This window comes from Uranotaenia lowii, chromosome 2, assembly GCF_029784155.1.
Source record: "Uranotaenia lowii strain MFRU-FL chromosome 2, ASM2978415v1, whole genome shotgun sequence".
Classification (NCBI taxonomy): domain Eukaryota; kingdom Metazoa; phylum Arthropoda; class Insecta; order Diptera; family Culicidae; genus Uranotaenia; species Uranotaenia lowii.
Window position 1 is genome coordinate 428,693,349 of NC_073692.1, and position 25,265 is coordinate 428,718,613.

At 33.5% G+C, this 25,265-nt stretch overlaps 1 protein-coding gene across 1 annotated transcript in view; it reads left to right on the forward strand.

The window, feature by feature from the left end:
* The window catches only part of LOC129743510 (protein kinase C, brain isozyme), a 110,785-nt gene extending 93,717 nt beyond the window's left edge, over positions 1-17,068 (forward strand). Inside the window, exons 9-12 of the mRNA XM_055735543.1 lie at positions 4,581-4,782; positions 4,844-5,032; positions 5,100-5,240; positions 5,302-17,068. Coding sequence (XP_055591518.1) covers positions 4,581-4,782; positions 4,844-5,032; positions 5,100-5,240; positions 5,302-5,454 — 685 coding nt within the window. The 3' untranslated portion in view covers positions 5,455-17,068. The remainder of the gene's footprint in view (positions 1-4,580; positions 4,783-4,843; positions 5,033-5,099; positions 5,241-5,301) is intronic.
* Positions 17,069-25,265: the final 8,197 nt, after the last annotated feature.

Consider the following 25,265-nt stretch of genomic DNA (forward strand, 5'->3'; position numbering starts at 1 on the left):
TTTTGTCAATTTTGTCAATTTTGTCAATTTTGTCAATTTTGTCAATTTTGTCAATTTTGTCAATTTTGTCAATTTTGTCAATTTTGTCAATTTTGTCAATTTTGTCAATTTTGTCAATTTTGTCAATTTTGTCAATTTTGTCAATTTTGTCAATTTTGTCAATTTTGTCAATTTTGTCAATTTTGTCAATTTTGTCAATTTTGTCAATTTTGTCAATTTTGTCAATTTTGTCAATTTTGTCAATTTTGTCAATTTTGTCAATTTTGTCAATTTTGTCAATTTTGTCAATTTTGTCAATTTTGTCAATTTTGTCAATTTTGTCAATTTTGTCAATTTTGTCAATTTTGTCAATTTTGTCAATTTTGTCAATTTTGTCAATTTTGTCAATTTTGTCAATTTTGTCAATTTTGTCAATTTTGTCAATTTTGTCAATTTTGTCAATTGTGTCAATTTTGTCAATTTTGTCAATTTTGTCAATTTTGTCAATTTTGTCAATTTTGTCAATTTTGTCAATTTTGTCAATTTTGTCATTTTTTTTCATTATTGTCAATTTTGTCAATTTTGTCAATTTTGTCAGTTTTGTCAATTTTGTCAATTTTGTCAATTGTGTCAATTTTGTCAATTTTGTCAATTTTGTCAATTTTGTCAATTTTGTCAATTTTGTCAATTTTGTCAATTTTGTCAATTTTGTCAATTTTGTCAATTTTGTCAATTTTGTCAATTTTGTCAATTTTGTCAATTTTGTCAATTTTGTCAATTTTGTCAATTTTGTCAATTTTGTCAATTTTGTCAATTTTGTCAATTTTGTCAATTTTGTCAATTTTGTCAATTTTGTCAATTTTGTCAATTTTGTCAATTTTGTCAATTTTGTCAATTTTGTCAATTTTGTCAATTTTGTCAATTTTGTCAATTTTGTCAATTTTGTCAATTTTGTCAATTTTGTCAATTTTGTCAATTTTGTCAATTTTGTCAATTTTGTCAATTTTGTCAATTTTGTCAATTTTGTCAATTTTGTCAATTTTGTCAATTTTGTCAATTTTGTCAATTTTGTCAATTTTGTCAATTTTGTCAATTTTGTCAATTTTGTCAATTTTGTCAATTTTGTCAATTTTGTCAATTTTGTCAATTTTGTCAATTTTGTCAATTTTGTCAATTTTGTCAATTTTGTCAATTTTGTCAATTTTGTCAATTTTGTCAATTTAGTCAATTTTGTCAATTTTGTCAATTTTGTCAATTTTGTCAATTTTGTCAATTTTGTCAATTTTGTCAATTTTGTCAATTTTGTCAATTTTGTCAATTTTGTCAATTTTGTCAATTTTGTCAATTTTGTCAATTTTGTCAATTTTGTCAATTTTGTCAATTTTGTCAATTTTGTCAATTTTGTCAATTTCGTCAATTTGGTCAATTTTGTCAATTTTGTCAATTTTGTCAATTTTGTCAATTTTGTCAATTTTGTCAATTTTGTCAATTTTGTCAATTTTGTCAATTTTGTCAATTTTGTCAATTTTGTCAATTTTGTCAATTTTGTCAATTTTGTCAATTTTGTCAATTTTGTCAATTTTGTCAATTTTGTCAATTTTGTCAATTTAGTCAATTTTGTCAATTTTGTCAATTTTGACAATTTTGTCAATTTTGTCAATTTTGTCAATTTTGTCAATTTTGTCAATTTTGTCAATTTTGTCAATTTTGTCAATTTTGTCAATTTTGTCAATTTTGTCAATTTTGTCAATTTTGTCAATTTTGTCAATTTTGTCAATTTTGTCAATTTTGTCAATTTTGTCAATTTTGTCAATTTTGTCAATTTTGTCAATTTTGTCAATTTTGTCAATTTTGTCAATTTTGTCAATTTTGTCAATTTTGTCAATTTTGTCAATTTTGTCAATTTTGTCAATTTTGTCAATTTTGTCAATTTTGTCAATTTATTCAATTTTGTCAATTTTATCAATTTTGTCAATTTTGTCAATTTTGTCAATTTTGTCAATTTTGTCAATTTTGTCAATTTTGTCAATTTTGTCAATTTTGTCAATTTTGTCAATTTTGTCAATTTTGTCAATTTTGTCAATTTTGTCAATTTTGTCAATTTTGTCAATTTTGTCAATTTTGTCAATTTTGTCAATTTTGTCAATTTTGTCAATTTTGTCAATTTTGTCAATTTTGTCAATTTTGTCAATTTTGTCAATTTTGTCAATTTTGTCAATTTGGTCAATTTTGTCAATTTTGTCAATTTTGTCAATTTTGTCAATTTTGTCAATTTTGTCAATTTTGTCAATTTTGTCAATTTTGTCAATTTTGTCAATTTTGTCAATTGTGTCAATTGTGTCAATTTTGTCAATTTTGTCAATTTTGTCAATTTTGTCAATTTTGTCAATTTTGACAATTTTGACAATTTTGTCAATTTTGTCAATTTTGTCAATTTTGTCAATTTTGTCAATTTTGTCAATTTTGTCAATTTGGTCAATTTTGTCAATTTTGTCAATTTGGTCAATTTTGTCAATTTTGTCAATTTTGTCAATTTTGTCAATTTTGTCAATTTTGTCAATTTTGTCAATTTTGTCAATTTTGTCAATTTTGTCAATTTTGTCAATTTTGTCAATTTTGTCAATTTTGTCAATTTTGTCAATTTTGTCAATTTTGTCAATTTTGTCAATTTAGTCAATTTTGTCAATTTTGTCAATTTTGTCAATTTTGTCAATTTTGTCAATTTTGTCAATTTAGTCAATTTTTTCAATTTTGTCAATTTTGTCAATTTTGTCAATTTTGACAATTTAGTCAATTTGGTCAATTTTGTCAATTTTGTCAATTTTGTCAATTTTGTCAATTTTGTCAATTTAGTCAATTTAGTCAATTTGGTCAATTTAGTCAATTTTGTCAATTTTGTCAATTTTGTCAATTTTGTCAATTTTGTCAATTTTGTCAATTTTGTCAATTTTGTCAATTTAGTCAACTTAGTCAATTTTGTCAATTTTGTCTATTTTGTCAATTTTGTCAATTTATTCAATTTAGTCAATTTAGTCAATTTGGTCAATTTAGTCAATTTTGTCAATTTTGTCAATTTTGTCAATTTTGTCAATTTTGTCAATTTTGTCAATTTTGTCAATTTTGTCAATTTTGTCAATTTTGTCAATTTTGTCAATTTTGTCAATTTTGTTAATTTTGTCAATTTTGTCAATTTTGTCAATTTTGTCAATTTTGTCAATTTTGTCAATTTTGTCAATTTTGTCAATTTTGACAATTTTGACAATTTTGACAATTTTGACAATTTTGACAATTTTGACATTTTTGACAATTTTGACAATTTTGACAATTTTGACAATTTTGACAATTTTGACAATTTTGACAATTTTGACAATTTTGACAATTTTGACAATTTTGACAATTTTGACAATTTTGACAATTTTGACAATTTTGACAATTTTGACAATTTTGACAATTTTGACAATTTTGACAATTTTGACAATTTTGACAATTTTGACAATTTTGACAATTTTGACAATTTTGACAATTTTGACAATTTTGACAATTTTGACAATTTTGACAATTTTGACAATTTTGACAATTTTGACAATTTTGACAATTTTTACAATTTTTACAATTTTGACAATTTTGACAAATTTGACAATTTTTACAATTTTTACAATTTTGACAAATTTGACAATTTTGACAATTTTGAAAATTTTGAAAATTTAGGAAATTTTATCAATTTTGACAATTTTGTCAGTTTTGACAATTTTGACAATTTTGACAATTTTGACAATTTTGACGATTTCGACAATTATGACAATTCGACAATTTTGACGATTATGATAATTTTGACAATTATGATAATTTTGTCAATTTTGACAATTTGACAATTTTGACAATTGTATTTTTTTTTCAAAATTTTCACAATTTTCACAATTTTCATAATTTTTACAATTTTCACAATTTTTACAATTTTTACAATTTTCACAATTTTTACAATTTTCTCTTTTTGGACAATTTTGACAATTTTGACAGTTTTGACAATTTTGACGATATTTCGAAGTTTTTGCTTTGTTCGTATCATTCCTTAATTTCTATAAATCGTTAGTGGTTCGATGTATGAAATAAGTACAATTGAACATTTTTTTTATATGTACATCAGACATTTCAAAAAGTTTTCCTAAATATGAACAATGTCAATTTTCCACTCATACTTACAGTTCTTGAGAATAGTTATGTGAACTTCTAGTTCTGTAAGTCTTCGTCGATTTATTGGCTTACACTTTCCTTACCTTTCTTACTTCTTTCACTTAAAAAATATGAACTTTCGACAATTTTTTTCCGATGTCAACAAAACTGTAAATACATTGAATGAGATAACGCCTACTTATTTGATTATTGTTCACCAACTTGAATGAATGGAGCAAACAAAAATTTTATGCTGCTATTTGCATCAAGCCCATCAAAGGAAGCCATTAATCGAAACATGTGAAATGATTGGCAAAAAAAGTATTGATTGTTTTGAGTTTTGAACATCAAGTCATTTGGATTGAATTTGTGGTAAAGTTTCTTGCGTTGATGACACAATAATGATTGAGTTCTGTTTCTATTTTACACAGCTTCTACGCGTCGGAGATCGCCATCGGGTTGTTCTATCTGCACCAGCGCGGTATCGTGTACCGCGATCTGAAGCTGGATAACGTTCTGCTGGATCAGGACGGACATATCAAGATTGCCGACTTCGGCATGTGCAAGGAGGGCATCGTCGGCGATAAGACGACCAAAACGTTCTGCGGCACCCCGGATTACATCGCACCGGAGGTATTTGGGATTTTTTTCCTGCAATAAATAATTTATTAATGGTTTCTCTCTGTTGTTTTAGATTATTTTGTACCAACCGTACGGAAAATCCGTCGATTGGTGGGCGTACGGCGTTCTACTGTACGAGATGCTAGTCGGCCAGCCTCCGTTCGACGGGGAAGACGAGGAGGAACTGTTTGCGGCCATCACGGATCACAACGTTTCCTATCCGAAGAGTTTGAGCAAGGAAGCCAAAGATGTTTGCAAGGGAGTGAGTATCATTTTCCGTATGAGTCCGAAGGATATTTTGAAAATTTTATTCCTTTTTTTCCAAATAGCTGCTAACCAAGAATCCCCAGAAACGATTGGGTTGTGGAGCTCGTGGCGAAGAAGATGTTCGTGCTCATGCATTCTTCCGCCGGATCGATTGGGACAAGATCGAAAACCGTGAAGTACAACCACCATTCAAACCGAAAATTGTAGGTTCATCACTTTAGAGTTTAAAGTAGATTTTGAACGTTGTATTTCTGTTTTTTTTAGAAACACCGCAAAGACGTTTCCAATTTTGACCGTCAGTTTACCTCGGAGAAAACAGATCTAACACCAACCGACAAGCTCTTCATGATGAACCTCGATCAGACGGAGTTCAACGGATTCTCCTACCTAAATCCGGAGTTTGTTCAACATATCTAAGGAATTCAGCGCTTGCATGGACAACAGCATTACTAATTATTATTATTACCATTAATTATTATTAATTAATCAAACTGATATTGGTATGGAAATCCATTAGGGAATAGATATTACTTATATATTGGCAACTGGCCAACTAGCACGGAATCGCAATACCAATAGACTCGAATGAAACCCCAATCTTTACCAATACAATATGCAAAGACTACCTTCGCCCATCTCTTGTGAATAGCTCAGCAATCCAAAGATACGGGATTCGTCGGAATCCCATTTTGGCGCTTCTTCAAACACTAAGCGACGTCATGTCTCTATGTGTGTGTTTGCGTACAAGTAACTAGAACAACAAAAACATAAATATTAATATTACATTATCATATGAAGACAACAAGACAAAAACCAAAAAAGAAACTTCGGATCCGTTTTCCAGAATTGATTAAACAAAAACCTCTGTTTTTCAGTCTTCCCTGTGCAAATTGACGACAAATTGACACCAAGAAGCAAGAGAACACACAGTCTTTACATGATAACTTGCTCACAAAATTTTTCATCGTGCTGCTTTTTTGCCATGTTTTCCCGAAAGACTTTCGGCAAGCACCCACTACTTATCTTTAGTGATCATACGCTTCTAGGATAGATTGAGTGTTGTCCTATCGCGAAGCGAGAAATTAAAAATAGACAAAAAAACGAAAAGAAAAAAAAATGAGCGAAAATCCAGGCCAAATGAATCTTATAGTACTGTTATTTCTTCTAATACTGCACCTTGTTATCAACTATACACACACGTACACACCCCAGAGAAAAAAGGAAAAAAAATAACACCCATCTTTTATATATGATAAGCCAGCGGATAAAGTGTGGTAACTTTTAACAAACAAAAATTCTTATAATATACAAAAAAAACAAGAAGAAAGGATTAAGAAAAAAAAGATTGATTCTATTTTAAAAAACAAATCCATAGATGTTGAAGATTATTGTAAGAGCAAAAAAGTACATAAGTCAGACGAAAATCAATCACATTCGTAATATTTGAACATTACATAGCAAACGCTTAGCTAAGCTAAGCGCAGAACGGAGATTGAAGAGAAGAAAATAATGAAGCACCACACTCACACAGGAAACTTGTAGGATACAATCAATGGACGGTCACTCTTAAGTGAAGTACCTAGTTTTGTGAAGCATGTTTTAGCTTAGCAATTTCCTTGCGAAAGATAAAAAGATATGCTCACTTTTTCATGCTTTTGCAGCTGTCATTTTCCCGTATCCCGTCAAATGGCGCTTTAAGCTTTCAAAGTGAAGGATCAGCCACTGGTCGGCAAAATTAACATTTTTTTTTTTTTACGTGTTTAAAGATAGAACATCTAAATCCGACAAGTTTTAGAAATTTTACTATTCAATTGTTATATCCAGAATGCTGTGCTGAAAGGAGATCGCAGCAAGCCGTGCTCGAGAACAGAGGTGTTTTTTTTGTCGTTTACTCGTGAAACAAAAATGAAGTGACTTCTATCTATTTTGGGACTTACAATTCGATCGATAAATTTTAAAATTGATTGAAATGTATCCAAATTACTCGCAGAGAAACGCAATTGGTGTTTTTATTGTGTGTGACAGATCGTGCGTGAAAAAAGAGTTATGTGCAGAATTTTGTGCATCCGTTGTGAATTGTCGTTATTTGGAAGTGGAAGGCTCTAAGTAGAAGAAAGAAAACTAAGAAACTGAATGCCTGAACGACATTTTCATTGGACTTGTTTACTTGTTTTTGCTTATCTTTTTACTAAGGTTAATGCAAAAAATTAATTGGCTGTGGATGTTTTGTGTTTGCAAGGAATAGGGACCGATTAATGAATATTTGAATGCAACTATATTCAAGATGACCGGATCCAGGAAAAATGAATAGGGAGACAGCACAGGAACCTTTCTCTTTGCAATGGAGTTTGGTGAGATTGTTTCTGTTTGAATTTTTACTATTCTTTTGCTTATCCATCCTGCTTGCCAAAAAGGATTTTCCATGAAAAAAATCCTTCCCCACCTTTCTGAATACAACACCTTAGGTCGTATGAGTTCTCTGCACCTGAAAAGTTCATGTTGTTGTATAAGATTACCCCCTTAATGTGTGCTGCATCCAGATACTTATTTTGGAATCTTTTGTTGGTTTTAATTATGAGTTGTAACTTGTGTATCAGCCAATGCAAGATGTATGTTGTCACCCAATGCTATGCTATACTATATTCAGAATGCTGTTTTAAAACGAAAACTGCTTCAGAGCAAAGTGTTGCGATAGGACTGATGTAGCTTTAAACTGGTATCTATCCACATTTAATTCTAATTAGTTAACTCCTAGACTAATCAAGTGAACTGTCAAATCTTACCTCAGTGTCACATGATCATTTTCAAGTTATACCGAAAGTCATCTACCTACTGAAGCTGTTGGAGTTACTACCCTGAATTCCACAAGGTTTTACATAAAAAATATAGCTTACGAAATTGAAGTGTAATTGGTGGGAAGAATGACAGTGTTGTTAAATTCCCGGAAAAAAAAATTTAAGTGTAATATGTTTATTAGAAATTCAGAGTATACAGGTATATCATTTTTTTTTTTTTTGATAATGATCTCTTTTTGATATCTGAAAGTGCTAAACAGATTGCTCAGTGAGCGTTGTAAGTGTATGCAAGTGCTTAGAACTAGTTCCGTAACTGCACTCCCATCAGTCATCCATGGCCCGCGGGCCACATTCTGCCACGGCTGAATATTTGTGGTCATTGAAGCTCTTTTTGGAATAACCATGTTCTCAGAATTGAATGTTTTCCGTGGTTTAAATAATTAAAAAAAAAGTTCCTAAGTCTTCGTCCACTTCATTCTTCAAAAGATACAGGAACAAGGGGGAGATGAAGCGTGGAGTTCCCTACCAAACGCTTCTTATGATAATATAGCTTTAGTTTATAAAATGTTTATGTTTGAAATGTACAGTTTAAATCAGAAATAAAAACAAAAAAATGGATAGATCTCACCAGAAACTTCTCGGGTTGACCCTCATCCAGCCAGGACTGGGACGATGATCTCTTCCATCAGTTTATTGATTTTGTATTACAATTGCGAACATGTTTGAACCGGCGATTCCTGGCCACTGTTCACTTTGTACCTCATGCGAAATTTCTTCCAGAGTACATCGCTAAAATCAACGTTCCCGGAAAGCCGGTTCCAGAGCTTCTTAGTCATTTCCAATCAGCTCTGGCACCGGCTCCAGCTGTCGCAGCGGCCACTAGACATTATCCACCAATTTTGGAAATAAACCTCAAAACATTAACTATACAAATAATCAATGCGATGCAAATTCAAAGCATAAAACTTCTAAACAATTTCTTCAACACACAAAAAAAAATAAAACCATTTAGAAATATTTCTTTCCAGGAGTCCTAAATCTTCATCCACTGCATTCGATATGAAAGTCGGGGGAATTTCCTTGATTTGATAAAATTTTATTCTACAAAAAGATTGCCATCACTGAATAAAGGATCAATAACAATTGTAATAAAGAAATATAAACTCTGAAAATTGTTATGTTTCAATAACTGATTTTTGAAGATTGTGATTTAAACGCTTTCAAGTGGGTAGCGTTGTTGTGCTAACTCATCTTTGTACAAGGGCTCCAGCAAAGGAAAATCGCTGCTCTTACTCAGTTTTATAACATTTTGGCTTGATGGGTTTTACATTAAAAACCTAGTAATTTAACTGATCTTTTAAAATTATGACAGGCTAGGATTATCTTCAAAGGAGGAAGTGTAATGAGCAATGATTTTTTTTGTTTCCCTTTGAGAAATCAAACACATGTCAGGATTGCCAGGATTATAAAAGACTGTTGAAATCGCAGGATTCAGTTGTGGAATAGAGTAAGGTCCGTACATAGCTACACTCTACACTCGTGATTGTTAATTCCACCAGCGATCGTCAATACGCGAATTGCCACTCGTGGGTGGACGAACTTATTAAGCGAGCTACATCTTCCCGGAAGAAGTCGTTGTCCAGCTTGGCTCTGTCGTCAGCAATGAGGTGAGGCTGGCCCCTGACCGTCACCCAAACAACCTTGCCCAAAGTGCCAGAATGCCCTTCCAGCACTCGAATGCGAGCCTACGACGCTGGACGCGACGCGAATGCTGATTGCTGCGTAGCACAACACCACGGGTGTAACCCTCTAGGCGATTAGCTTCATCCAAGCTTCGCTTTGGTCTCCCCCTGGTCGTCAGCAAAAAACTTACGCTACTTAACGCAGCGTAGCTCGAGACGGCATCGAGAGTAATCCTCTCAAAATCCACCTTGCGGTCTTCGAACTCCAGTGGAACCTCTGAATGTTCACTGAGCTGATTGGCTCGTGTAGCTGACGAACTCCCCTGTCCTGGGCAATGGTACACTTGCTAACCACAAGTCTTGAGAGGGGTTCCGCTAACCTTTTCTTCCAATCCAGACGTATCTGGGCCCATAACCTGTTAATAAAAGGTTTTCAACGAGAGAGTTATCGTTTATTTGCTATCTCAGTAAGGTCCTTACATAGCTACATTCTACACTAGCGATTGTTAATTCCACCTGCGTTCTCCGATACGCGAATTGCCAATCGTGGGTTCACAAATACATACATCGTCCTGGTATACCGAGCGTAGAAGATTGGTGATACGTTTTTCTGAAGATCACGCTCAAATCATTAATAAACCAATAAAAACAAAAAATTACCCATTTAATCAAAAACCATCATTTTTAAGTATCAGAGAAAACATAGTTTCATATAGTTTTTCGATTTCTTCTAACTTCTTCTAACACCAACATGGTCAAAACTTGTATGCATTCTGAAAAAGTGCGTTTCGGTGGTCGAGTGGTTAGCGTGGTAAGACGGTAATCGCTGGTCCACAGATGGCATGGGTTCGATTCCCAACTCGGTACTGGGTGTTAAATGTTAATCTTAAGTTGTCCACGTCATTTATTCAGTCTGTGAAGCCTAAACCGGCTAAGACGGTGTATGTCTTTTTAATAACTTGCGTTACCCATTTTTGTTATCAACATAATATCTGGTACATACAACCAGCGTTGCCATATCAACAGATTTCTTCGTAGATCTACGGATTTTAAGCACTTCTACGGATCTGCGGATCAATACTCGAAATCTAAGGATTTTCAGCATTTCCTACGGCTTACGGATTATCAAAAAAAAAAAAAAACTACAGGGATTATCCGACGAAAATTATACCTGATGACCAAAAACAGACATTCAAGTTTCTTTTGTCAAAATCAGTACATTTTTCGTTTTCTCTCAAACGAACGGATTTGAGCGAATTGTAATCTGGTAGTTAGATTTTACCACCCTCTTTTTTCCGTCCTTACATTGACCTAGAACATGAACTGCAGATATAACTACGGCCAGGCCATGAAAAACGTGTCACGAAAACGCAGATGAAACAGGAACAAGGGAGGAATTAAGCGTGGAGTTCCCTACCTAACGCTTCATATGATTGTATAGGGTTGGGTTATATGAGATAATGTTTAATTTGTAAGTTTTGAATCATAAAAAGAGCAAACAAATGTATTGATCTCACCCGAAACATATACAGTTTGACGCTTATTCAAACAGGTAATCCAATCTTTTGAGTCAAAAGTTTTGACAGGCGACGGAGATTCGTCACTCGTCACTCATTTTTCGAAAAATAATTCCCAAAACAGATAACATTCATTATAGGTATTTTCTCGAAAAAAAAAACATACAAATAAGAAATTCTCGACGTAGGAAAAATATACACGACCGTTCTGAAGCACGGCTTGCTGTGAAAAATTATAAATATGCACCCAATAAACATTTTCTTGCTGAAAAAAACGCTGGAAAATAAAGTGGTTCAACTTTTTATCGACAATCTGGCTGATAGAAGTCCTTTAAAAATCTTGATTTGGAGAAATTATTCAGTAAACGTCATTTAACGTCAATTGACGGGAAAAAACAAAAAGGTACCAAAAAATTCCCTTTAACTGCAGTCTGTCGAATTCTTCAAGCAAATGGTTGAACAAAGGCTGAAAAAGTGTTATAGAAACATCTCTTCAACTTCTCACATTGGCTGAACTAAGACTTCTTTAAAGAATGAAACTTGTTTACAGTTTGTCTTTATTCTGAGCTGAAGCAGCAATTACGCTTTAGCTCAGCTTTTGTTCAATAAATTGCCGTTCTCAAGCGACTAAAATAAGCTTGCCAGATTGCCCGGTTTTATCCGAGTTTGCAAAATTTCGAGAAAGTCCGGTCCGGCCCGGTTGCCTGGACATTGTGAAAAAAGTCCGGATATTGCCCGGATTTTTTCACAATTTTCACAAAGAAACCAAAAAAAAATCAAAGTTTTTGAGTAAATTTCAGCAAAATCGATGACGGATTGGAAATTCTAAACGGTTGTTTCAAATAATTTCGCAGATTTACTTTTATAAACCTTTAAATATTTAAGTGTTCCAAAAAGTTGGTGGAAGTCTGCAATAACATTAAACTAATCGAGCATTGTTATATTGCTTTAATGAAAAATTAATTTAATTTTTTTTTGCATTTTTCTTTGCTTTTATATATAATAACACCTAAATTTTGCCCGGTTTTTTCCCGGTTTATGGATTTGAAAAATCGAAATCCATGCCCGGATTTTGCCAGATTTTTTTGAAAAAATGCACGGAATTGCAAGGCCCGGATGGGAGTGGAAAAAATTCTGGCAACCTTAGACTAAAATCTTTGTTGGGTAGCCTTAAATATAACAAAGTTGCTGGATTGATTTTCTGAAAAAAATTAATAGCCAAAGTTGGTTGAAAATGATGAAAAATAAAACATGCCAAAGCATATTGTGTCTTTTGTGGAGCATGTGTTCGTAATTACAAAATACAACTACTATGAGTTTTTCCACAAAAAAAGAAATTAGGGTTGTAGAGGGTTAATTCAGATATATTGGAAAAGCTACATGTGCATTTACACATGTAGATAAGATGGCGCTACTTTTGAGGGTAGTGACTTTCTGAATATACCCTTACCAAATATCTTTGGAAGCCGCATAAATTTAGCAATCCGCAAACAGAAACAGCGACCATTCAGAAGACTGTCTTGAATTTGTTAGCTGACAGCACCAGCAAGAGGTGATTTATTGCAAATACCTACATATAAAAATCTGAGTAACTGCCCAGAGCGATTGTTTCATTGGACGATTACTGTTAAAAAAATAGAATTTGTCATGTGATTATGATTCGGTCAGTATTTCTTGACAGGGCTTGTGTCCTCCGAAAAAGTGTTTCGGACCGATCCTACTGATAATGGGATGAAAATTGAACAGATTTTCGTCTTCTTTCCGATCTGGGAGGAACTAACAAGATTGTGGTTGCTTAGTAGTAATTAAAAGTGTCACGCGTGGTTGCTTTGATGCAATCTATATAGAAAGTGTATGACATTCAAAGTTATTTCTTTGACCACATAACAGCGATGCCGGTTCCTTGGATACAAAAATCATTACTATTCTTTATTCGAAGTTGTTTTCGTAGTTTGGGAACTAGACCAGTGGCTGATTTTCACTTAAAAACCATTTGTGAGTCATTCTACTTTTCGAACATTTTCTAACAGATGAACATGTGCTTCACCAAAATATTTCAACTTCCCTTTCTAAACCTTCTCTCTTTCATTTCCTTTTCTTTCGTTTCCAAGCTAAGCATCACATAAATATAACAAAAAGAAAAAAAACAAGAATAATCATAGCTACTATAAAAAGAGATACTACGTTTGCATGCGCGTTTCTACGGTTTTGTTTCTGATTACATATTACATCTTCCAACTCTCTTTGGTGGCAATAATTATCGTATCTAAGCAAAATCATATTGACTTTGTCAACAGAACATAACGGACGAAGGAAGGAAAAAAAGCAAGAAAAAAATATAAAACATTCAGAAAAATGAAACAACAAAATGGAGCTTTAATCTTGCACTTTATATTATATATGAATGAACAAAAGAGGGGGAAGGAGAAAAACAAGTATATATTATCCTTTTTACTTAACTAATCCATACATTTAAATGAAGAGTAAAGAAGAAGAAAAAAACAAGTATATATTAAACCATAATTGTGATAATAGAAGAAATTTAATCATTTCATTGGCAGAAAAAAACGTCTGACGAACAAATTCCACATACTTCATACGTGTGTATGTATTTCCTTTTTTTCAACACTTTTGAGTCGAACACAATCAGTCATGGAGAGACGAAGAAACTTCCAAACGAACAAAAAAGGTGGCATATTGTGGTATGAAAATGAGAGTAAGTCTCTTGAACTCTTTTCTCACTCATCACTCATGAAAGGAAAAAAAAACAAACAAGTATGGAAGCATGCATGCTGACCCACTTCCGGTCGTGACTCTCGTGGTAAAATGATGAAGTATTGATATTTATAACAAACTAGCATTGAATAAATAATAAAAAATATATATACATACATATAAATATATCAGAACTCTGCGGTAGTCAGTCGGTGGAAAGTAAGTAAGCAAGAATCGTTTAGAAAACAGATTAGAAAACTCTATCTATTAGATGGTGAAGAATCATTAGGGATGTGAACACGGACAGTGTAGCTGGAAAGTGTGACAGGACAAAGGAAACTGAAGTCTTACTATAATTTTGACAATCTAAATGTAGTTAAACTAAACAAAAGAAAGAAAGAAAGAAAAAAACGAAATAAAAAAACTAGCTTAGTCTTGAGGTTGATTTAGGAGATTACGAATGATAACGATACATTTGCCAATCCGAATAGAAAAAGAGAGAAACGGAGAAAATCCAATGCCCGAGTACATTCCAATCTTTCTCTCGTTGATGATACACTAGAAGGAGAGAGAAAGAGAGTACGTTAAAGAGTAAAACTAAACATAGAAAAAAAAAAACAGAGAGCAAAACAGGAACAAAAAGTAACCCATAGGTGTAAGCGGGAGTTTGATCGTGGCGACTTCTACTTTCTACACGATCACAATTCTCACGAGACGCGCTAGGTAAGATCAACAACACACATACATACATGAATCGCATGAGTCGCAAATTCATTGTTTTTGTCTTATTCGTTGAATGTAAGGTTAAGTTTTTACTCTTACATCATATAGCAACCTTGGGACAAGACAAATAAAAAGCATAGTCACTAATGTTAGTACATTGATTGTTTCGATTTATTAGTTTAGTAAATGTTGTTGTTGAATTTGACTTCTGATTCAAAACATGTATTTCTACACACCGTATCCTTGCCATTTTCGATTCGAAGTTTTAGTATACAAAATAAAGCATTAAATAAAATCAAGCGAGAATAATACGACGGACTACTAAGTACTAGTAGGAATAAAGAAAAACTCACACATATACACAGAAACACTGAAAAAAAAACACTCAAATACACCACAACAGGACTACCAAATTCCCACCCTCGGGAGGCGTTCCAAAGTTCGCCGAAACGTGAGAGAGCGCGATGCTTGAACAAACATAAAAAACGGAGATAATCTTTAGCATCAACGAATATCCACCCACCTTGTTATACTGAACGGCGAATGGAGTTTACTCAAATTTGAGTAAACAAAGTTTTTGTCGCGAAAAAACACCGATTTGGATGTGCATTTAGTTGTTCCAATCCATGTATAGTTTTCACTCGATCGAAGCAACCTTTGATTTATTTTTCTGTGTGTTCCAAGCAAGCCCAAATAACGACCAAAACAAAATCACGTCATTGTCAATAAACGAGCGTACTTTTGGGTCACAAAAAAGGCAGGACGCAGTAGGCGAACAGACAGGGATGAGCAATAGGCGGTCGCGCAGCAAAACCGAACCGAATGAAGGGTGTGGAGTCGTTAAACAACAACAACAAAAACACAAATAAATGAACCTGAAACAAGAAAGTATATAAACAAAACAAACAAAACGCTAAAGTGAGAGATAAATAAAACCAGAGTTTACAAGAAATGCTTATTAAAAAAAAAAACAAAACAAACAAACATAAAGTAAAAGTAACGAGCAAGTCGTGTAAGGAAATTTCTATTTCACCACTGCCTTAATTTTTAAATCTGTAACAATTTGTGAGAATCGCGAAATCACTCTCATACTCGAGCAGAAAAAAAAACATATAAAAAAAAACAAATCACAAAAATGAAAACAAACGACCGGTCAGAAATTACAGATTAACTTTACAGCAAAAGATGAAGAAAAGTCGTTGAGTCAATCGAAAAAAGGAAGATCCACCATTGTTCAACGCAAGACTATGATGGGAAAATGTAAGCAAGCAAAACACAAATGGGAAAACGTGCAATATACACTTGAAGAATTTAAGAAATCAGAGTGAAATCAATACCGTTTCCCCTTAACCCCCAACAATAAAGAAACTGACTAAATCAGAACCCACAAAAACATAAAATAACGAAACCAGCAAAGAAAGTAATAAAGCGAGACGAACGGAAACAGAACTTGAATGCAAACTTGTATAGGATTATATTGTGCGCGAAACGTTTAGCTAATCTTTTACATTTGTCTATTTAAATTTATATTCACTGAATAGAGAGATCACAACAAGAGATAGTACCAAATCTCGTATTAAGATGAAGATGATTAAGAAGAAGCAAAAAAAAAAACAAAATGAAAAAAGACACTACGGAAATTGCATTTTATATTTCAATGTTTCTTTTTTCACACCTCTAGTTGTTATCGGATTTCAAAAAATAATTGATTGAATTTATGACACAGAAAAAATACAAATATAATATATGAAGAGAAAAAATGAACATAAGCATACTCACGACTAATATTATTAAAATGATGCAAAGGAGAACCAATATCTACCCGATTCAGAAAACAAACAAAAAATACAGACAAGAAAGTAAAAAAAAAAAAACACGTCAACGGTTATTGAAATCTGAGTAGTAGTGAGCAAGTCTTTTAGATTAGAAACAAAAAATAACAAATACATTTGCTACCTTGGCAACCAGAAAACATCAACAACAATATGGACTAAAATATATTCATTGTAGAACGGAACACACATACACACCGAGTAAAAGGAAGCAGAAAAAAATCAACACGATCTCAGAATTTTACACCTACATACAAAAAAAGAAGTTGGTCAAAATTTATTAGACCTGCTCACACGTTTATATTTCCCATCTACAGTGCATCAAACAAACATTATACATACATTTTTCGCAAAGAGATACACAAACACACTCTTAAGAAATTGCACTTTTAACGAAAACAATTCGGTAATTTTGGACGGCGATGAAAAGAAGCGACAACTAAAACTGAAAAAAAGAGAAGAAGAAAAAAACATCAAACAACTCCAAACCCCATTCGTCACCAAACCAAAACAACAACAACAACAAAAAAACCTAGCGACTTTCCTTTACAATGTCTTATTTCGAATCTCTATATACAAGAAAGAAAAAGCAAAAATACAGAAATTCTCAAAACTACACTACTGCAAGTTATGAAAGAGAAAAAAGAAAACAACAAATCTAAGATCATTGATTCAGTCATTGATTTAGTGACAAAATACATCATACAGCAAGCAGAAAAAAAACATAAACAAAAACAATATATATAGTTCTTTTATCTGTAGAAAAAGTTGGTTGTTGTTTCATTTTATTTCAGCTTCCGAAATCCATATTGCGGGTTGCCTAAATATGACAAATATGACAAAAATGACAAAAATGACAAAAATGACAAAAATGACAAAAATGACAAAAATGACAAAAATGACAAAAATGACAAAAATGACAAAAATGACAAAAATGACAAAAATGACAAAAATGACAAAAATGACAAAAATGACAAAAATGACAAAAATGACAAAAATGACAAAAATGACAAAAATGACAAAAATGACAAAAATGACAAAAATGACAAAAATGACAAAAATGACAAAAATGACAAAAATGACAAAAACGACAAGAATGTCAAAAATGACAAAAATGACAAAAATTACAAAAATGACAAAAATGACAAAAAATACAAAATGACAAGAAGTTCAACATGACGTAATTGACCAAAAAAATTGACGGCCCAATAGCTGCAAGTTATCCGAGGTATTTAATTAAATATTCATCAATTGGAGTGACAGTAGTGCTGTATTTTGATACTGTTTTTTTAGATTAAGGGGGGAGTAGGGTCTAACACTTCCAAAAAATCGATTTTTTTATTTTTTTATTTTCTTATTGTAAAACATTTCAAGCATTTAAGCAAAACTGTAGAAATTATAGGCTTTTATCTCCTCTTATCTTATACTGCAAGAAAGCAAGAGCAGAAACTTCAAACGCGTTTTTCTCGAAAGCACATTTTTAAAGTCCGACATCGTCCGACATTAAAGACATCGTCATTTGAAAACTACTTATCCGATTCTTTTCAAATTTGGAACATATTTTCTACATATAAAATACCAGACCCCAACGTTTTTCTTTTTTGTTTTTTTTTTTACTTTGGGGAGATTTTACATATGAAAAATAACGGATTTTTTCGTGAAAAATCGTAGTTTTTACTTCAAACAGCCACAAAAATTTCATAAAATTTTTTTTAAGTTAAATAAAAACGTTGGGGTCCAGAAAAAAATCTATTTAAAATATTTTGCTCTGATTTTTTGACTTCAGATGATTCTGTGCTGAGATACAGTGTCCACCGCAAATCCTGTTTTCTAAAAGGCATCCTCGAAAGTACTCCGTCACCGGCTCATTTTTCAATATTTTTCTACGAAAAAAATTATTAAATGTTCTTTTAACAATGCTTTGTATAATGCAAAAAATTTGAATACATTTGTTTGAACGAGAGCTCTAGAAAAAAATCGTGAAAATGGTGTTTTTTTTATACCCGTTAGACCCTACCCCCCCCCCCCCCCCCCCCCCTTAAGCATTATATCTGCTATACTCTTGAGCTCGAACTCACGGACATCGGCTCAGAAAGCAATTGACTTGCCAACTGAGCTATATCACCAGCCCTTCTGAAAATCACTTTTTAATAAGATTTTGTACCTCTGTTAATAAATTCAAAACGCTTACCGTTGGTTAAAAAAAAAATTAAATTAAAATTCGATAACTGAAATACTAAAGGGTGTCCACGATAAAATTGCCACATACAAAATTGATTCGCAAAATTCGAGTTTTCATCCGATTGCCATCAAATTTTCAGGGATTGAAAAATGACTATTTAACTTCATTTTACCATTTTTATCGTATTTTATTCACAGTCCATACGCAAATGCCAGAACATTAGCCTTAACCCCGGCCATAAAATTCTGCACAACTTGTGAATCAACCGTTTTTTGCATGATTCACAGGTTGTGCAGAATCTAATGGCCGGGGTTAAGGCTAATGTGCTGTCATTTGCGTATGAACTGTGAAAAAACGCGAAAAATGGTGAAATGAAGTTTAATAGTCATTCTTCAATCCCTGAAAATTTGATGGAAATCGGATGAAAACTCGAATTTTGCGAATCAATTTTGTGTGTGGCAATTTTATCGTGGACACCCTTTATCAGGAATACTTATCTCTGCGTGGCTCCAATACTCAAACTTTCAGTTGTTCTCCTAAGGACACATTTCAATTGGCCGGAATAGTCACAGCAGCATAAAACCAAAATTTATGCTCTTCATTATTCTTCGCAAATCAAGGCTAAATTCCCGGAAAATTTATAAAATCTGTAACATTACTTGCTGCCGGAACTTCAGCTAATTTAGCTGCAGATTGCATAAACGAAATAATAGTGTATCATATAAAATCTACCGCTAAAACTAAATCATTCTTCGTTTGTGGCTTAAACGCTTAGATCAAGCCTGGTTTCAATATCGGGAGACACAAATCGACCTCAACAGAGACACCACTGAATGCCAGAACACTAGACAGAAAGCGTGTCCTGACTGAATCTCATTTCATGACCACAAGCAAGTCGGGCGAACGCACAAATCACAAAAGAATCAGTCCAGGTTCGTAATCCAAACCTTCATCGCAGTAACCATTCGTCTACATACGGTCTCGGATTGGCCAAAAACAAAGACAGGCTGGAGAAAGATTACCACATACCGTACACAGTTGAATACCATCATACAGTGAAACATTCCACTGAAAAAACACTTTCGAGGCATCAGGAAAAGGCGGTCGGAAAAGGCATTCGTTTCCCAGCAAGGAACCTATCGACTCAAGCCAGTTTCGCTGAATCTAGAAGCAAGAAAAGAAAGGTCCTCATCAGAGGGCCTTTCAAAATATATGCTGGCCGCATCAGGAAACGCCTGGAAGTCGGCATAAATTGTTGATCCCCTAACTGAAGGAAAATATGTGGAAAATGAAAAGTGGAAAATAGTTAAGTATGCCATATGGCCATATTTCATGGTAATATTTTGTTCATATCGTATTTTTATCGGATCAGTATGAAGTTCTTCTTTTTTCACTGTATAATCGTGATATGAGCGTAGATTTAATGTTTAAATGAAAAAAAGTAAAACATTTATAAGACTAATCTATTTTTCTTGATATAGGCATTTAACCTGCCTTGATATGGGCCTGTCTTTTATTCCAATATCTTATCATTTACAACCTTGCCAAAAGCTTCAATTTGTTGAATTTCCGATTTCCAGATGAATAAGAAAGAAAAACCATCAAAATTTTTGTTCACAGAATCTGTACGCACGATAATTAAAGTTCAATATATTATAACAAAACTGACAAAAATCTTCATTCATTCAAATTTCTTCATGCCATGTTTCAATAGCGTATTACCCTCAAACTGCACTGATTAGATACGTTGAATCTCCAGCCATATCGTCAATCGGTTGTATGCGCATATTACCCAACATGCGCATTTAGGAACACTTCCCCCTATACTGAATTGCATGGAAGCAGAATGCATGCATGTGTAAAACGAATGAAGGAGTCCGGGCCCCGTCGAGCATCAGCTGTTTTGGCGGATTTATTTACAGCGGCACTCAATAGATAGGTGCGACTATACATGTAGGGGAACATGCTCTATTATGCCCCACTTAAGCAAATCACTGATTTGCTATGTATTTCGCGTACATTTTGTGTAAAAAACGAGTGTACTTGATGAAGGAAAGTGTTTTCTTCAAACGCTTATGATTTTTTATAACTTAAATTCATTAAGTTGCTTTAAAAACATAATTTTTCAAAACCGTATTCAAACAAGGGGCTGAAAGAGAAGGAAATTTCCGAACTGACATTTAAGTACCGCACTGACGTTTTGGTACCAGAATGCTATTGAAATCAAAGGGGAACTGACGTTGTGGTTCCAAAAAGTCGGTACGGTCCGTTTGTATGTGATTTGACAGTTGCTTCAGTCCTTTGTATTCAAAGCCACAAAACAAAACTGTATTGCAAACACGCGCCGCTGTGTATTTAATATGCGCCTAGAAGCCGAATACACCCGAAAGCAGCTGAAGTCCGAAAACACACTAATACTAACAGCACTTTCACTAGATGGAAAATCAAAACGGACTAAATAAAATTTAAAAAAAAATCAAAAGTCGATTTTTTTGGGCTAAATCATCGCTCAAAAATGGTTTTAAACTTTTTGTTCACTTTAAATAATAATTGGCCGCTTTAAAAAATTAATGCTATTTTCAGCCTACTACGATTGGCGCGTTATAACGAGCGCATAGGCCGCCAATGCGCGCGTTATAACGAGCGTATGGGAACATACCCATGAAGAGCATACCTTAGAGGGTTCAGTATGATTTTATAGTATAAAATCATAGTAAGATTCTTCTCTATCGATGTGTCAGAAAATATTGTCTTATTCCTTTTTTTCTCTGCTTGGTGACACCTTATTGAAAGTGTTTTAAAATTTAGATCAAAATGAAGAGATTCCTAAATTGTAAAATTTACACGACAAAGGGGCATTTTCAGGAAAAATTCATACTTGCCACGACCAGTCATGGCATTTAAAACAAATTGGTAATATTTTGCAGGCTTGAAATGTTTCAGATTCTTCAAAACAAAGGTGGAGCGTATTAGCAACATGGGGCGTTATATGTATGATGTAATCTTCCATCCTATGTAGCGTGGCACAGCCCGTTTGCAGCGAACTATCACACATCAAAATTTGATCCGATTTCACTCTTTATTAGCTCTAAACTGCCTTTGAGTGGACTATTTCAAGGGAGTGAAGGTACAGATAGAGTAACCTGTACGGTTCGTTTGGGTAAGGATAATTTGTCTCCACCGAAAGTACAATTCATTACAAATGAATAGAAAAATCAGCCGTTGTGATGTGGAATGTTCCATAGGAGGTTTATAGACGAACCCGCCATCTCTAACGACATGTTGAAGGTAACTGCCCAGTGCACTCTACCTTCCACATCGCTTCGATATGGTGTCCGGATGGCCCTCCCGTATCCCCATACAAATGTAGATAAAAAAAACCTTCTAAAAAAGCGAAAAGAAGAACATTTTGTGGTTAAGCTGAAAAATTTAACAATTTTGATATTGAAATTGATTAGATCGTTTTAATAACGTGCTGATGTTTTCAATGGCTGAAAATAAAATATCAACTAAAGTTTTACAAAATTAAGATAAAATCCAACTTATAAATAAATTCGGTATCGATTGGTTTGAAAAAATGCGAACACTCCTAATGTAAAGAATTTGAGTTATAAGTTTAGTAAGTGTAAATTCGATGACCTATACTCCGACTACATTTATCAAAACGATATTTTATTTGAGAAAATTAAAAAAAAGGTTTTAGCTGGAAGAATTATAGGACTGACATAATTTAAACGCGATTTTCTCGAAGCAGCAAAGTTCGCGCATTAGCTTTTTATTAAAATCGATACCGAATTGGCTTATTCGCTTGCTGTCAGAATCTGAAATCGAAAATTCGTTATTAATATGATGATTTTATGACAAGTTTAAATCTATATATATAAAAATGAATTTCTGTCTGTCTGTCTGTCTGTCTGTCTGTCTGTCTGTCTGTCTGTCTGTCTGTTCCCTATAGACTCGGAAACTACTGAACCGATTTGCGTGAAACTTGGCAGGTGGGGGTATTGGAGGCAGGGGAAGGTTCTTATTATGGTTTGAGACCCCTCCCTCTCTCATGAAGGGAGGGAGGGGCCTCCCAAACAAAAGAGAATTTTTTGCATAAGTCGAGAACCCATCAAGCAAATGGTATCAAATTTGGCATGGGGTGATATTTGGGAACGAGGAATATTTCAATGAATATTTGGTACCCCTCCCTCTTCTCAGTGGGATGATAGGAAGGGGGGAGGGGGGCTACCTTACAATTTTTCATATAACTCGAAAACTAATCAAGCTAATGGAACAAAATTTGGCATAGGAGGGTAGTGGAATACGAAAAATGGTTCTATGATTATTTCAAACCCCTCCCTCCTTCCATTGGAGATACAGGAAGAAGGGGAGGGGGGCCTTTAACCACTTTTTTATTGCATAGCTTGAAAACTATTCGAGCAAATGAAACCAAATTTGGCTAGGAAGGGTATATGGGTACGATAAACAGTTCTATGAATATTTGGTACCCCTCCCTCCTTCCAGTGAGGATATAGAAAGGAGGGGAGGGTGCTCCTTTACAATTTTTAGCATAACTGGATAAATAATCAAGCAAATGGCACCCAATTTGACGTGGGAAGGTATATGATTACGATAAATGTTTCTATGATATTTTGAGAACCTTTCGTCCTTCAAGTCGGAAAATCTTAAGGGGGGAGGGTCCTCCCATATAATTTTTACATCCCTTGGGAACTTACTAAGCATATGGAATGAAATTTGGGTTGAGAGGGTATTTGAGCACAGGGAAGGTTTATGTGAATATTTGGTACTACTGCTTCCTTCCAGTGCGGTGATATGAAGGAGAGGGGGAGGGGGGGTTGGGGGCTCCTTTACAATTATTCGCATTACTCGAGAACTAATCAAGCAAATGGAAACAACTTTGGCATGGGAAAGCTTTGGCATGAATACGTAAAATGGTTATTAGCTTATTTGAGACTTCTTTCTCCTTCAATTGAGAATGCAGTTAGGGAAGACGGAAGCTCATATATGTATGATTGTTTTGCATAAACCAAAAACTTATCTAACAAATGGAACAATCATTCAATTTAGCAACTGGGGAAGAATTTGGCATAGGAGTGTATTTGAATACACGGAATGTTCAATCTTTATCCTGTTCTTCCAGGTAGGGGATAGGTAGGAAGAGCGGCTCCGATACAAATTTTATAGCATAACTCGACAACTTATAAATCAATCGAAACCAAATTTGGCATGAGGGGGTATTCGAGCTCAAGATATGTTTTTTTCCGGTAGTTTAGCATCACTACCACAAATCAGTGGAACGATATAGAGGGAAAAGAGGGCATTGATAAAATTTGTATAATATTTCTAAAACTTATCAAGAAAATAGAATTAAATTATCATGGGAGCAAATTTGTGTACAAGCAATGTTTCTTCGATGGTTTGAAAACCCCTTCTCTTGCCAGAGGGGAGATATACAGTAGGGAGAGAGACACCAATTTTTTGAATAACTCGAGAACTTATCGAGAATGGGGCCATATAAGACGTGGGATCGTATTTGTATACAAGAAGTGTTTTTCTGATGTTATGAGACCCACCTTCTTTCAATTAGGGATATAGGAATGGGGGTAATTCGTATGATAATTCGAGAACGAATAGGTAAAATAAATGTCCCATGATGTTATTTTGTTACTGAAAATGCTCACATGATAGTTTGACAAAGTTTCATATTTATAAAAAAAAATATTTTGGCATAAGTTATAAACTTTTTAAGCAAAGAAATTCAGAGTCATAAAAAGGATTAAAACACGGATTTAAAAAAAAAATTAAGATTTCAAAGTAAAAAATTTGCAAATTCATTTTGAAAAAAAAATTAATGATATTGAAATTGAACTTAAAATTTTGTGCAAACAAATAACAAGTTAAATAACTAGGTACCACAAGTTTCAAAAATTTTTGAAGGTGTAGCAAAGCACACCGGGTCAGCTAGTATTTTTATAAAATATTCATATATCAATCGCTGTTAATGGTTAAACAGTTCAAAGTTATATTTTCAATAAACAATAAACCTATGACTATTTGAAATCACGTTACCTAACAATGGTAATGATTATAAAATAAATTAATATTCACATGATAAGTTTCACCACGCTGCATTCCTCCACATCACACAAAAATACAAAATCTTGAGAAGGAATTGTTAAAAAATAAAAAGGTTATATATAGACAAAACAATTAAAAAGTACATTTTTAACAACAATCGTTAGTCCTGAAAAAAATGTCGCGCTATAATCTCTTACTACTTTACCGCTGATCTGATGTGACGTGACAAGGGACCTTAAAAATATTTCCGATTAGTTAATCTTGAAGAAAAAAATCCGCGGCAAACGCTTAGTTCGTGGGATTCGCATTTGAAACAAACGCTTAATCGCGGAATCGAGAAACTTGCCTACACCTAAACTTATACACCTTGACCAGAATGAGAGAACAAAGAGAGCTAATAATTGGAAATTTCCAAAGATCTCTAACTATCAAGATGATCGGGCATATTATTTCACGAACGAATCTTCGGAGACAACAACACAATGCATATGGTGCTGCCATCCAACGAGATGGGATCCAAGCTTTGCACTTGACGATTGCACCTCTCACTAGTAAATTGAAAACAAATGTCACTTTACTCAAACTAGATTTTTGTTTGTATTGTTCACGCCAATCATTTTGCACTATGGGTGAATTGGTATTCTTTCCCACTTTTGATGGAACATTTTGTTGCAACTGGCCGTTTCCAGTCAACCCTG